Here is a 14,497-nt window from a genome sequence, read left to right as displayed (position 1 = left end):
CTTGCAAATGTCTTGTTTTATCCGAGGAAAGTGTCTAAAGCCACAAAATATTTCATTAACAATAATATGAGAAGAGGGAAATACTGTGCTTTCTGCTCCACAACATTTATTTGACAGTTTTAGTTACTTCAGCTGACACGACAGATAGTATAACAAGCTTTTGAAATGCAGCACATTGTTAAAGATATAGATGTTGTTAACAAATAGTGTTTTTCCCTCTGAACTTCTTTTATTTCAATAATTGTTCAAAAGTTTCAGCATTTCACCAAAAATCAAAGATGAGAGGAAAAAGTCCAAAAACTGGAATCAGATTTAGTTTTTTTTTTTCTTCTGGTGGCCCTGTGGAGGGGCCTGACCCCTGGGTACGGAACTAACTAACTAACTAAACTAAATTGTCTTACTGTATATAAAGTAGTTCAGCAGCTACAACTCACACTGATGCTTCATTATTGATAATCTAATGATGTCATATCCACTACTTTTACTTTTATACGTTTTGCTGCTAATACCTGTGAGCTAACACTGAGAACTTTTACTTGTCATGGCGTATTTTTACCCTGCAGTAGTGGTACTTTTACTGAAGGATCTGAGTACTTCTTCCACCTCTAAACTCTGCAGTGCAGCAGCTGCGGTTTAAAGACCGGCACCTTGCTCAAGAGCAAAGGCAGGAGCACCTTCACAAAGTAGTATTTATTGTGCAGCTCCATCTTGTTCAGCTCTTGCAGCATGTACTTCTGTCCTGGACCAGGTCCTCACTCCTCTTGCGTGCATGAGTGTCTTTATATGTTTGCGTGTGCTGCACACACATTGTTGTTGGAAATAACGTTTAATTTTCCGCTTGGCATCTGCAGTGGGCCTGGTGTTAAGCTGAAAATGAAATATTATTTCCAACAACAACATTTGCTTTGTGTAACTGCGTTTGACTAATTTTAGTAAACTGACAATAAATGAGATGCGTCACCTACTCGGTGTTTTGAATACCATGAAGGCCCACTCATTGTTCAAAACCCAAACTATTATTATTGTGCTTTAATATTTTCTAAATGGAACGTTATATAAGCAGGAATCACGATTCTTGTGGGTCACCTCCTGGTGAGTTGAGTTGATACCAATTAGAGCTAATTGAATTATTAGAATTGAGCTCTGAGGGGCCCTACAGCAGGTTTATGACTCATTTAGCTTCAAACAAGATGCACTCTGCTGGAAACGAGTGAAACCCCCTAATAAACTGCTGCTGCAGATGTGTGGGTGTGTGTTGAGGGGTCTTTTTGAAAGGCATCTCTGGTGTCTGTGCTCAGAATCATCTCAGTACTGAAACATGCTATTGTGTCGTGTTGCAAGTAAATGTTAAAAATGATATGAGCAAGGAGGAACTTTGCGATTATGAATACAGGTCATCAATATCTCTGTATATTTCTTTAATTTAGTCAACTCAAAACTGATTTAGTTCCTGGTTTAGCACCGGTCGTCTGTCAGTCATAGTCAGAGACAGATGTGCTGGTTGAATGGTTTACTTGAAGAGACTTCTTTATTCATAGATTTATACATTTCAGTTTTCTTTTATTATTATCAGTTTTCACTTTGGTTATGTTTTGGCACCAAATCTGCTTGGTTAGGTTTAGGTGAAGATCATGGTTAGTGTGTTAAAATAATAAGTCATATACAAATATAAAAGGCAGGGTACATTAAACACAAAATATACTTTTTCCAACATACACCTGCATGTAAATACTGTAACCCAGATGCAAACATCTGCCCAAAATTTGCAGTTTCCTGTTGCCTTTTTATGACTCTCTGGTTAAGTATTGCATATTCATAGCAGCAACGTGGATGTGGTGGGAAGGCACCACACAGACACGGCTCAAAGGGTCTGAAACCACATCCTTAGTCACGCCACTGATGGTGACGCCTTCGCTATGACAAAGAGAAAAAAAAAAAAAAAACTGTTCCACTAAACATTCTCACAGAGGCGTCAGATCATGAGCAACTCTGCTGGCCTGTTGACTAATCAAGTGGCAGAATTTTAAGTTGAAAAAAGGTAAGATTGTTGATTCTTTAAGTGCGTTAAAAATGAGGAGAGAAAGTGTCGACAGATAATGTACTTCTGACGATGTTTAGCCGGTTTAAGAGAGAAGTTGTCATTCAATTAATCACCTTTTAATGTTAACATTAATACTCTTTTTATGACCGTATTTAATTGATGAAGTTAATGCTGATGATGATGTTTACCACGTGTGAGATTGTAGACAGATGTTTGAACAAACTAACCTTCGTCTCAGTGTAGCAGCAAATCTCACGAGACAGCTTCTTGTCATTTAGACATGAATACTTTTTTGTTCTTTTCTTTTGTTGTTGTACCATTTTCTAGGAAGTCTACATTTAGTTTCAGCTGCTGTGTTTCCTCCTGTTTAACCAGCGGCTGATAGCGGTGGGTCGTCCCCATGGCTCCTAAACGTCGGTTCTTGCTTTTGCTGTGGGGCCTCACTTTGTTTGTTCACGGTGGTAAGTTGGCTTATTTCATTATTTGATCAGTATCTTTTACTTGTATTGATATGAATTTCTCAAGGTTATTCCCCACTTTATGTGCTCCATTCAAGATACATTTCAGTGAGATTGTCTTAGTGATCAAACAACTGAAAGGGTCACGTGTTAGAGCATGGATGTTAGGATGTTACATTGAAATGCTGCCACGTATAACTGACCGCACTCTTTCTTTGCTGCTGCAGTCTCGTCTTTGTGCAATGTCACCTGCTCGACGGACTACAATGTTTCGCTGAACTGTTCCTGCTCGGGCTGGGCGCCGACACATTCTGTCCCCCTCGAAGTAAAGTGCAGGTACACATCACGTTCATTGTCGCTGCGAATGATCGTACTTTATGTTGGTGCGTTACACGGTTTGTGGCTCCATCACTGCCACCACCAGCTTCAACTCAAATGGTAGAGTTTGATCCAGCTGTTGTTTTTCTTAGTTAGACATTATCCTGACAAGGATAAAGCTGAGTGATTTTGAATATTCTACTTTTAATAATGATAACAGAAACCATAACATTAGTAACTTTTTGATGGATCCTGAGTCGTCCGATGTTATTTTCTTGTGGGCTCTTTTGACGGTGGAGCTGTTTTGGAACAGTTGCTTCGATCTCATGGAAACACTATAGGGAGCTGAGTAGAGCACCTTTCTATTTCTATTCTGAATAAGGTACCTTTAATACACCCCCCACTGAGAATCCCCCATCAGAAATTTCCATGAGAGTAATTGATGTCATAGTGTGGCATCTGAAGTGTGAAAAAAACAATGTGGGTCATGTTTTATTATCGTGTTAAGAGTACAGTCCAACTCATTCTGATACTGATACTTCAGAGTTAAAAAATGGAATAAAAATGGGCTGCATTTATTTCAATGTTTTTTATTTTCTTTGTTTAATAGATGGGGACAACACACGTTAATGAACATCAGTATAAAATCACTAGATGTAAACTGGTGTTGGCGTGAATGCTAATTTCCACCCATAGTCCCTTAGCAGGTAGCAAAAGACATCTTAAAATATTAAAAGTGACACTATTAAGATACTAACATAAAGATACACAAAAGGACACAATACATTGTGCAGCGTGTTAGGTTAAGAGTGATTACAAGAGTAAGAGTCTGTGGTGCCTTCTTTTTTGAAAAAAATAATTCTATTGGTTTAAGTGTTGTTACACCTGTAAGTGACCACTTAATAAAACAGTACTGGCAAAAACATCCAGGCAGCATGGTGTTTGACACCTTTTCACTTGTCTTTTAAAGCCTTATGTGGAGCCCAGTACATGCTGTGCAGGGATCAACGTGAACAAACATTTTTAGAGGGATTCCTTAAACTTTTGTTATCAAACGATTGAGACCAAGACGTGTACTTTTTACAGTCAGTACACAAACCTGGAAGCACTCCCTGATGGACAAACCGCATAACACTGCTTCTAAACTGCAGCATACTGCAGCAACTTAACAAAGATTTGTTGTGGCCATTTTTTTGAAGCAAAAATGCAAAACAAAGGGATAATTTACTAGTTGAGAACAAGTTATTATGATAATTGCGGCCAGTCGATTAATTGTGGCTTCAGTGAGGAGCTTTTAGCAGCTGCATACATGGAGAGGCGTTACTGTGAGATATTTAATGTTCATCATAAGAGCTTTTTTGTTGTAAAGAAACATTAATAATGTGAATTGGAGATGTTTATGTGCCACATCAGTTCAGTGCTCTAAAACCAAACTTTGTGCTAATGGGTGGATCGACGTCACAGAGCAGCACTGATTGTAACGCTGTTTTTCTGCTGTAGAGATGGAGAACTAGAGGTTACTGGCAGCTGTGAAGTCAAACCACCTGAGTCCTGGTGTGTGATGTATCCGGAGATGCTTTACGAAATTGCATCCATTGGAACCACGTGTACTGGGACAGTTGCTCGACAAGGCGATCAAGAAATAATGCATGCCAGTGAGTCATCTAGCTGGGATCTGAGTGACGTGGGTAAGTTTAACCGATAACAGCAATGTGATCTGACATTTCAGTATTCATCACTTTTGCAGAATAGATGAGAGGATAAGACAGAAATTAGGTCACAGCCATTAACTAACTTACTATATGACATGTTTAGTGGAATCAAGATATGTGTCTGTAAGAAGTAAAACAGTCTGTAGATGATTATAAAACAGTCTTTTCCCATTTGTTCAATAGAACCACCTTTTTCCATTCGCCTTCATAAATTACTGTGCATTAAGCCACGTTCAGAAAACCCAGAGATGACAAGAATCATTCTGGCAACTTTCCCAACTTGCCCAAATTGTCGTTTGGCAGCAAACATCCTCCCCACACACACACACACACCTGCTTTACCCTCCAGATTAAGACAAAAGCTAAAAGTGACATTCAGCTGCCACTTGTGGTGTAGTGGGTTGTTGGCACACACACATTTTCACCTTCATAACATCCCCCCTGTCCCCTTGTGACTTAACTTTTGCAGTGAAACCCCTGCCTCCTGTCGACGTTCAAGTGACAAACTCTGACGGATTCTACAACATCACTTGGGACAAAGACCAAATGAACCAGGACGACTGTCTCATATACAGCGTGCGCGTGAGAAACAGCAAAGACTTGTCAAAGGTAACATGAGAGCAGCAACATCAGGACAACTTAAACGGGACTTGAGAGGCTGTTGTTATTATTGTGGGGTATTTTTTTCTGACCACTCCCATTTGAATCCATTCTGCTTTTTGTCCAACAGGAACCGGCTCATTCCCTTTCAGTACATGAAAAATACTTTCTGTTAGACCACAACAAGCTGCATCTGCATGTCAACTATACTGTGGACATTAAGGCCAAAATGTGTGGGATCATCTATAACGGGCCGTGGAGCGAGTGGAGCTCCCCTGCAGAATGGAGGACTATAAGAGCGCCTGCAGAGACTGAAGGTAGAGGAGCGCTGTGACCTCCAGCCTGCAGCCATGATGCAGTCGGTTTGTCACTGGTGTTGTGGTGTTTGTTTGAGTGTGTTTTTCCTCGCTGACCCTTCAGACAGACATTTCAGAAACAGGAAGTGTGAAGTTTATTCATCATATCATATCATTTCTCATTACATATTTACATGTTATGTCTCCTTTAAAGGAATTAATGGTTTTTGGTGGTACGCCGGCCTGCCAGTCATTCCTGTCCTCGCTCTCCTGTGGCTGGGTTATTCAAAAAAGCTGTGAGTACTGGAAACACTGGAGTTACTTACTTTTTCTCCAAGCATGAGAGTTGAACCTTATTCCCTCTTAAAAACATGTGGCTCAGGTGGGATTTGAACCTTGAACCTTGGCCCCGTTGATGCTGAGCTTAATAACTCCATTACATTTCCTTATTTCCCAAAATGTGGTGCGCTTTGCCACTTTATAACACTTACCACACCACCTCAAGGCCCTTTGTTACCCATTTTCAAGCTAGTCCTTGATGTCCAGTGGTAGTATTAGCTTTTGGAGAAACCTGCAGAAATGGATATGCATATACCAGCTATTAATGAATGATTATAGGAATACATCTATAGAATAGATATATAGAAGTAAAAGGTTGAAATCGTGCAAAGTGTAGTTGCACATAACTGAATCTGCATTCATTGCACAGAAAATTAATTTAGCGAAATAGAGCAAATTAAATCTTAAGGTCAGAGACACTTTGTTTTCCAGTAAATGATTAGCAAAGGTTCTCACTGCTTCAATCTACACTTTCCTGGCATCACCTCCCACATATAGAGAAACCACTGCTGCGCTGTACATGCAGCGACACGTTGCACTGAAATGGCTAGCAGGCATAGGAAGTCATGCAGAGCATCAGTGTCAGAGAACTGAGAACACCTCGCTTAATAAGGGCACAAGGTTAAAGGAGAAAAAAAAAAACCCAAGCTCAAAGACGTAAATGAACCCAGCACTTACACTAGTTTCTGTTGGTTTCTATCCAGCTCAGAGGATGATATAAGAAGTTATCTTCTATGAGCTATAATGATTTCAACTTTGGTTTTGGTTCACTGCACCGTTTGCCTAAACTCTGTGCAATGGCTATCGTTAGTGTGCAGTCTGCAAATGCACTGCAGATGTCTGTGATGTTCACTTAGCTGCCACACTGACCTAAAACTAATCCTGCCTTCATGGAGGTTAGAATGTTCCCTTTTCACTGAAACTGTTTTAAAGATATGTTGTTTCAACTTTTTGGCAATTTTGGAGGCTGCAGTTTTTGTGCTCCCGGTGAATTGTATTGTCCTTGCAGATGCTTTGCAATATTTTATCTCAGCCTCTCAATCCAACAGCTCCGCAAACTGCACCCTACAAGATGAACTTTAAAGTAAAAGCAGCACCGTTCTGACGGAAGTTCAACAAAAACTGAGCATTATATCCTTCACGGGGGCAGGATGTATTGCAGAGCTGTTGAATACAACAGCTTAAACATTATTGTCCCTCCAGCCCAGGATATGTGTCTGTGTCTCACTAGTCAGATAATAAGGACAACATGCATTACATTACAAAGCTTCAGCAGTACAGTCATCAATGTGCACTAGTCGATACAACTTCCATTATGTAACTGAAATCTCGGGACACGAGGATATGTCAGTGGTGTTTCTAAAGAGGATCCCCTGGCTATGGTTTGGTTTAGCAGAGGAGAGAAGGTGCTCAGTACCGCTATCAATAGACAGAACCTCCCTGTGTCCAGCAGTATTATACAGAGCACCTAATGATTTTGGCTGGCACCCTAAAATACCCCCAGTTATTCCATCACCTTGTTTCCCCTTGCCACACTCATTTTACCGCACCACGCTGAGATGTTTGAACACAAACATGCTTTCGATTTTGGACCCCAAGCGACGAAGGAGCGACGTCGTGAAATGTCTCCAATTTAACGACGATGTTTCAGACTGCAGGAGTTTTTAGCTCCTTGATTAACATTTTTGACGTTTTTACATCTCTGACTTAATAATCTCAAAATTCAAAGATATCTTGGCATTGGAGCAAAATGGCTGAAACGTAACACAGCGAATCAGCACCTGTGTGGAAGTTTTTGATCTCTGTTACTTGATGAGCTGCATTTCCACAGCACAGTAAACTGCTGTGTGATGTAAAAAAAAACCAACAATACATCGGGATAAACAATGAAGTTTTAATGACTAAGCAAGAGACGTGACATGCTGATCAACATTGTGTTTACAAGCTGTTGTTAATGTGAAGGAGATTTTCATTCTGTATCTCATCACACAGCAAACGTTGCTCTATTCTGAGTCATGAAATGTTCAATGTTTAGAATAAGTTTTAGTCAAATACTAAGGTGTGACTTTGACTCAGGGCTTCGGCTCTTTGCTGTGTAATAACTCACATGAGGGCCATTTAGTGCTACAAGCATCACTGGTTATGAGTTACTCGAGCTATAAATGCCGTGTTCATTTTTCATTCTCTGTTACCGTCATTAATCTGAAGTCATTTTCGTGTTTGTTTTAAGGTATTGGCAGAAAAAAATCCAGCTGATCACATTCATCCCCACGCCAAGCGAGTTTTTCAAGCCCCTCTACCAAAATAACGGAGGGGACTTCAAGGTAAGAGGAAGCAAAACACAAGCTCACTGGGCTTTGCCTGTCATTTCCAACCCAGCCCAGCAGGTGCTGCTCAAGAGGGGGACTTTCAGCACATCTGGCCCCCGTTGGTGGGACTTTCCCCTGACTTTACCCTTAAGGTCCTCCATGATGCGAATGACTCAGTGTGCAGGGGCTTCAAGAGGCTTTTCGTTTTTCGTCTATCTGACATGCTGTGGGTAGATGTTTGTGTTTGAGAGCCCGTCTTGTTCCACCCCAGTGGAAAATACCCCTGGTGCATCTCTTTCACGACTTTTAAAAGTCATCGTGCCTGGTTAAAACAGCCTGATACCTGATGCTTCACTAGATAGGCAAACAGAGTGAAAGCTATGTGGTTTACATTTTGTTATTGTCTTACTGATGTTTTTATGGTCTCTTCCATCACATTTGTATATTTTCCCCCTAATGGGAATTCTTCTTTCTGTTTTTTGACACCCAGGATTTAGATTCTGTTTTCCCTGAAACCTGTAACACGTCCAAGATATCTTACCTAGAAATACATGGGGTACACAATAATGCTAACATCACCCAACACCCAACAAATAACAACAATCACATGACAGTGGTTACACAGGAAACTAGATCAGATTTTCTTGCACTCAGAACAAAGTAAAAAGACTTTTCACTAACTTCAGCCATAGATTTGAGTGTTGCTGGCTGTATCACTATAATATCAGTATCATCAGGAGTGAAGATATTGTCTGGTGCAATAAATACCTGAGTGCGTTTTATATTGACAGAGAAAGCTGAGTTCAGCACAGCTAATGCATCTGCAGCCTCGGCGTATCTCCGCCACATTTCCTCTGGCTCAAATGAATACAGCTGAATATCCGAGTCAGCCAGAGCTCAGACATGTAACATCCCCTGCCCCTCATATTGTGGGATGCCATTTTCCCTGATGGAAATGTAGCAGTCTACAAGCGAAGAGAACTAAGAAGCCTGTGGTTCTTCCCGGCCACCAGCTTCTTCACTCGCTGTACACGTCAAGTAATGGTGCTGGAAGAACAACAGATTGTGCAGCAGGAGAACTCGGCTTTCTCGGCTCGTGTGGCACACACTGAGGAATTTATTGTTGCAGTTGACTACATTTACCATCAACACTGATTCACAAAACAAAAAAAAAAAAAAAACAAGGCGAAATTTCTCTTTAATGTTATGGTGTAGCTTTTGTAGGTTGAGACAGTGCTTGGCTGAGTGAAAAGAGCTGTAAATGCCTGTTTACCTGTTTCATCATCATATTGTATCTGTTAAAAACACCAATAACATCAAATATCATCACATTACTTGGTTTGGGATATTCTGTCAAAAGTATTGTGATGATTTTAGTCCTGGGCAGACAGTTGCTTCCTAATGGTCTTTAGCCTTCAGCCTGAGATCTGCATGCAGTTAGAAATGCTGGTCAGCAGAGGGCGCTACTGCAGCATATAACAGAGGAAGCACTCTTTGAGAGGGGGAGCTCTAGAGAGACACTGAAATAGGAAAGTTATTCTTTATTTAGCAGTACTTTACCGTACATTTATTCACTATACTAAATGTGCTATACTGGGCTAAATCTTGTGCTAGATTAAATTAGATTAGATTAAATTCAAAAAGGATTTGTCTCCTAAGCAGCTCATAGTTTAGATTTAGTTTCATAATCGTGTTCCTCTGCACAGTATGTGAATATTTGGCTCTTAAATTCATCAAACTGGATTTTGATTCAATCGAATTTGTTAGTTTATAAAACGACGCATGCAACCACCCATATAGCATCATCCTAAACAACATGCATTAAACACCCCTGTAATATGCAGTACCTCATGACAGGTGTGAAGTTAAGTAAAATCCTTGTTACTTTTCATAGAGAGTTTTTATTTTTTATATCACATCCTCGGGCTCACTGCGAAAGACTGAGCAGACTCTTGTAGAAATCATTGTTCTAATTTGACTGCGCTATCTTACTTTTGTGGTGCAGCCTGCTTACGTTTTACAGCAGATCAGAGACGAGTCAGTGATGCTGATGAGCTGTGCACCTCAGGATGTGGTGGCCTTTTTGCATGAAGAACACTGATTCACTCAATTGATACACTCCTCTAAAGAACAGTGCTTGTTACACGTGTAAAATAGCAACATTTTCAATGCAAAGTTCAAACACTGAACATTTTGAATTAAGCACTGCAGATTACTATTGTACACACATACCTGTGATCCTTACCACACACCTGGTATATTTGGATTTGCACCTCACCATTCACTGCTTGATATATAGAATCACTACATTTTACAGTTTACATTTTTGACTTTGTGAACATTTTGGAATTGCATCATTGACTAGTTTAACCATAAGGTGCAACCACATTTATGATACTCACAGCTCACCTGTCGAATCTCTAACTGGACATTTGGTTTTTGCACCTTACTGATAATATTTTCCTCTTCTTAGTTCTATCATAAATTATTTTATATAATCTGTAAGTAGTCACTAAATGTAAAGATTCAGCTCCTTCTGTGTTCTTTGAGGTGAAATTTCTGTTTTTGTCAATGGAGTCTGGTGGCTATATATATATATATATATATATATATATTTATATAACATGTTATATTTTGTTAATCCATATTTAAACTGAATGACAAGCTGTGTTTTTACTGGGAGTTACAGGCTAACAGTTTCCCCTTTCTTCTAGTCTTTATGCTAAGCTAACTGCCTTTTCACTCCATCTTCATATGTACTGTACAATCATCAATCTTCTCATCTCTCCCAACAAGAAAGCAAATAAGCAACGATCCATTCATACTTTCATAGTCCAGTGGTCCTAATCATTGTTTTCTATGTGCTCTGTTGTAGGAGTGGGTGAAGCCTGTATTCAGTGAGCATGACTACGTGAGGATCAGCCCGCAAATTCAGCCCACGAGCGAGAAGCGGCACAGCGTCCTTGAGTGGAAGAACGAGAAACAAAGTTACAGCGGGGACAACGAGATGAAACAAGCTGGTCATTTCCTCCACATGCTGCAGCCTCACAGCAGCTCGCTGCTGCTCTTCCAGGACGGTGCCAGTTCACAGGGCACCAGCCACTCCGCCGGACACATCTTCATCCATACTGTAACCCTGTCTGGAGAAGAAGAGTTTGAGGCGGAAGTCGCGTTGCAGGGTTCATTTGAAGAAGACAACAGACAGCAGGCTGGCTTTGATTTAGAGGAACCTCAGATATCTAGGTTGGAAAGACAAAGTGGGATATTACCACACCAGGAAAACCAAATATCTAATGACATATCAGCAGAGAATATCATCTTTCAGCCACATGCCCAGCCTAATGAACCAGAGAGGGTATCACTTGACTCGTTCGCCTCACACGAGCAGTCAGAAGACGGCTACCCTCACGTGGACTTGGACACCATTGACAGTGGTTTTGGGGAGTGCAGCAGCCCCGGAGCCTCAGACTCAAACATAGCAGAGCAGATAGACTCTGATTTATACCGTGGGCACAAAATCTCAAATTCTAACTACGTCAAGCAGTGGATGATAAGTAGCACTATTCAAGAGGACTCCAGCAACTCAGAGAATGACCTCCACGAAACACAGTGATTATCGCTGCTGATTTACTGCCTCAGTTACAGTTGATAGTGCTGGGGAGCACATATTTAAAAGATGAACATCCTTGGCGACATTCCCAGAAGATATACTTTGATTTAAAGTACACTGGAAGTATCTGCTCAGCATATTATCCTGTATTTTTTGTTCATCTTGAAGTGTTTCACTTGTGCACTTTGTACCATGTATATAGTCTGGTTTCTTTGTTCTGAACATTTGATATTGTGTTGTAAGGCAGTTCAACGAGAGCTTTGACTGGAGAGAGAGAGAGAGAGAGAGAGAGGGATGATGTTAATGGGGACTGGAACATTGGGATTAGATTTTTCCGTGTTGATTTATATTCAGATCAGTCCATCAGTTATATATATATATATATATATATATATTATATCAGTTAACTGATCATTTAAAGACAGAGGAGGGAAAAGGATTAAAAATCACAAATTTAATGGTGTTTTTATTATTTAATTTGTGCTTGCAGGCATCATATGAATGCTAATTTAATGAATCATGTTCTATTTGTTATACTAGATAAATAAAAATGTATAAAATTTGTTAATCATCAATCATAATGTCACAGTGACAAAAGTCTATAATTATGCTGACAGTTCACTCCTTAGATATGCAACGTATCTAAATGCTGCACACTGCTATTGCTTTGATTTACACTGCTGGAGGATGTTTTTTGTTTCATTTTTGTCACTGTACAGCTTCACATTCTCATGGTCATACATGCTTCATTAGCTTGTACTGTAGCTCCAGCACGCATGCTGCCTTATCAAGATGTCTGATAATGTCTGTTTTCCTTGCACATGCATTTTGTCAGTAACCACTGTAACCATCCATCCTGTTCTGTGCAATGTCAGTAAAAAGAGCAAACTTGGAGCAAAGATTTATCAAACACAAGAAAACAATGTCTTCTGTGGCCTGGACCTCGTTTGTCGAAGGAAAGTCTAGTCTCTCACCTTGAGTTATACAGAGAATGTATACAGAGTGTACTGGTTCTCTTTAAACAAACTACTGTTGCACATTTATATAGTTACAGCACACAAACACTTCTGTGGAAATGCAGTGTTTTACCGTTCTACTAAAAACACGTTTTTCTTTTCTGTCTCATATTCTTCCTATTCTAAGCAAACATAGTTAAGATATTAACGTCAGGATATTTAACAAGAGTTTGTGGGCACAATCGAGGTGAGGTTGTAGTGAACATCACTTACTGATAACATCTAACGGTGTAAGAGTGTCTGAGGGTGTATTTTTTTTCCCTGCTGAAATGTCTCCTGATGGTAGCTGTAGTGGGAGGGGGAAGTGTAGCTCATTTACTTTCCAAGTCCAGAGTTTCCTTGACAGCTGCTGATTGTTAAAGCTCAAGCTTGTTTCTTTACCATACACCAATCTACAGTTGCACTAAAAAAATAATCAACCCTCATTGCAAATTAGGTCTATTGGCAAAATGTACAAACTTTCAGCTGTGTTCAATGAACGGCTCAAACAAGAACAACTGAAATAGCTCAACACAACTAATATTACAGGTGGTTTCTCCAGATTCTACACAATATGCCACTTTTAATGACTGCAGTCTGAAAAGTATTCAACCCCCTGAATAGAATCCCTCATAGGAGACTCATTTACAAACCAGGTGTTGTCTCAAGCACACCTGATGTAACTAATCAAGAGCCTCATTAGCTGCATCAGGTGTGCTTGAGATAGAAAACATCAAATACTCAGACTGGCTCGGGGTTTTTTTTTCACACCACTACAGACAGAAAAGCACAAGACAAGTCAGCTCCGATATGCTCGAAACCATCGAAATAAGACAGAAGTTTTGGGATTCTGTTCTGTGCAGCGATGAAACAAAACTGGAACTTTTCAGCGGTATGGATCAGCGGTATGTCTGGAGGAGGAAGAATGAGGCTTACACTGAAAAGAACGCCCTGTCTACAGTGAAGCATGGCGGTGGCTCAGTGATGCTCTGGAGCTGCTTTGCTTCTTCTGGCTCTGGAAACCTGCAGCGTTTGGAGGGCAAGATGGATTCTATCAAACATCAGGCCGTTTGAGAAAGCTGAAGCTTGGACGTCATCGGACCTTCCAACAGGACAATGATCCCAAGTGTACGTCAAAAGTCCACCAAGGCTTCAGAAAAAGTCCTGGCAGATACTAGAGTGGTCGTCACAGTCGCCTGACTTGAATCACACAGAAAATCTCTGGTGGGATTTGAAGAAGACGATTGCAGCACATAAACCCAAGAATATCAGAGAGCTGGAGGCTGTTGGCCATGAAGAATGGGCTCAGATTCCTCAGGAACGCTGTGAGAACCTGATGTCTGGATATGCATCATGTTTGCAGCAGGTCATAACAGCAAAAGGCTGCTCTACTAAGTACTACAGATGCTTGTCAAGAAGGGGTTGAATAATTTTGAGACTGCAGTCGTCATTAAAAGTTGCATATTGTGTTGAATTTGGAGAAACCACCTGTAACATTAGTTGTGCAACTGTAGCTGTTACTGTCTACACTTCCTCCAGCCCTCTTAGCTAATTAATAATTTTTGACCATATGAATATAATCTGTATTTACATAGAGCATAGTCATAGGCGTATAGTACAGTGTAGATCTGTGCTGCATCACATACAGACTGAAATAAGATTTTAGCTTTGCATGAGCAAAGCTTGGCTGATTCTCTAACAGGATGAGTTTTGCTTCCTCTTCTTCCTTATCTCGTCCTACGGCATCTGATTTTGTAGCAAATGAATGTGACCTGGTGACTTCTAGTGCCAAACATTAAACATCCAGGTGAAGTAACAA

The 14,497-nt window shown here is 40.3% G+C and overlaps 1 protein-coding gene across 1 annotated transcript; it reads left to right on the top strand.

The window, feature by feature from the left end:
• Window positions 1-1,982: 1,982 nt before the first annotated feature.
• On the top strand, window positions 1,983-12,588 carry LOC139205393 (interleukin-21 receptor-like). Its single transcript, XM_070835598.1, has 9 exons — window positions 1,983-2,038; window positions 2,384-2,502; window positions 2,727-2,835; window positions 4,318-4,505; window positions 4,999-5,138; window positions 5,260-5,446; window positions 5,640-5,721; window positions 7,995-8,088; window positions 10,949-12,588. Exons 2-9 carry the CDS (start codon window positions 2,442-2,444, stop codon window positions 11,684-11,686), a joined length of 1,599 nt encoding a protein of 532 aa, XP_070691699.1. The 5' UTR covers window positions 1,983-2,038; window positions 2,384-2,441; the 3' UTR covers window positions 11,687-12,588.
• Window positions 12,589-14,497: the final 1,909 nt, after the last annotated feature.

The sequence above is a fragment of the Pempheris klunzingeri genome, chromosome 8 (assembly GCF_042242105.1).
Source record: "Pempheris klunzingeri isolate RE-2024b chromosome 8, fPemKlu1.hap1, whole genome shotgun sequence".
Taxonomy (NCBI): domain Eukaryota; kingdom Metazoa; phylum Chordata; class Actinopteri; order Acropomatiformes; family Pempheridae; genus Pempheris; species Pempheris klunzingeri.
This window is presented reverse-complemented; position numbering and strand designations above follow the sequence as displayed.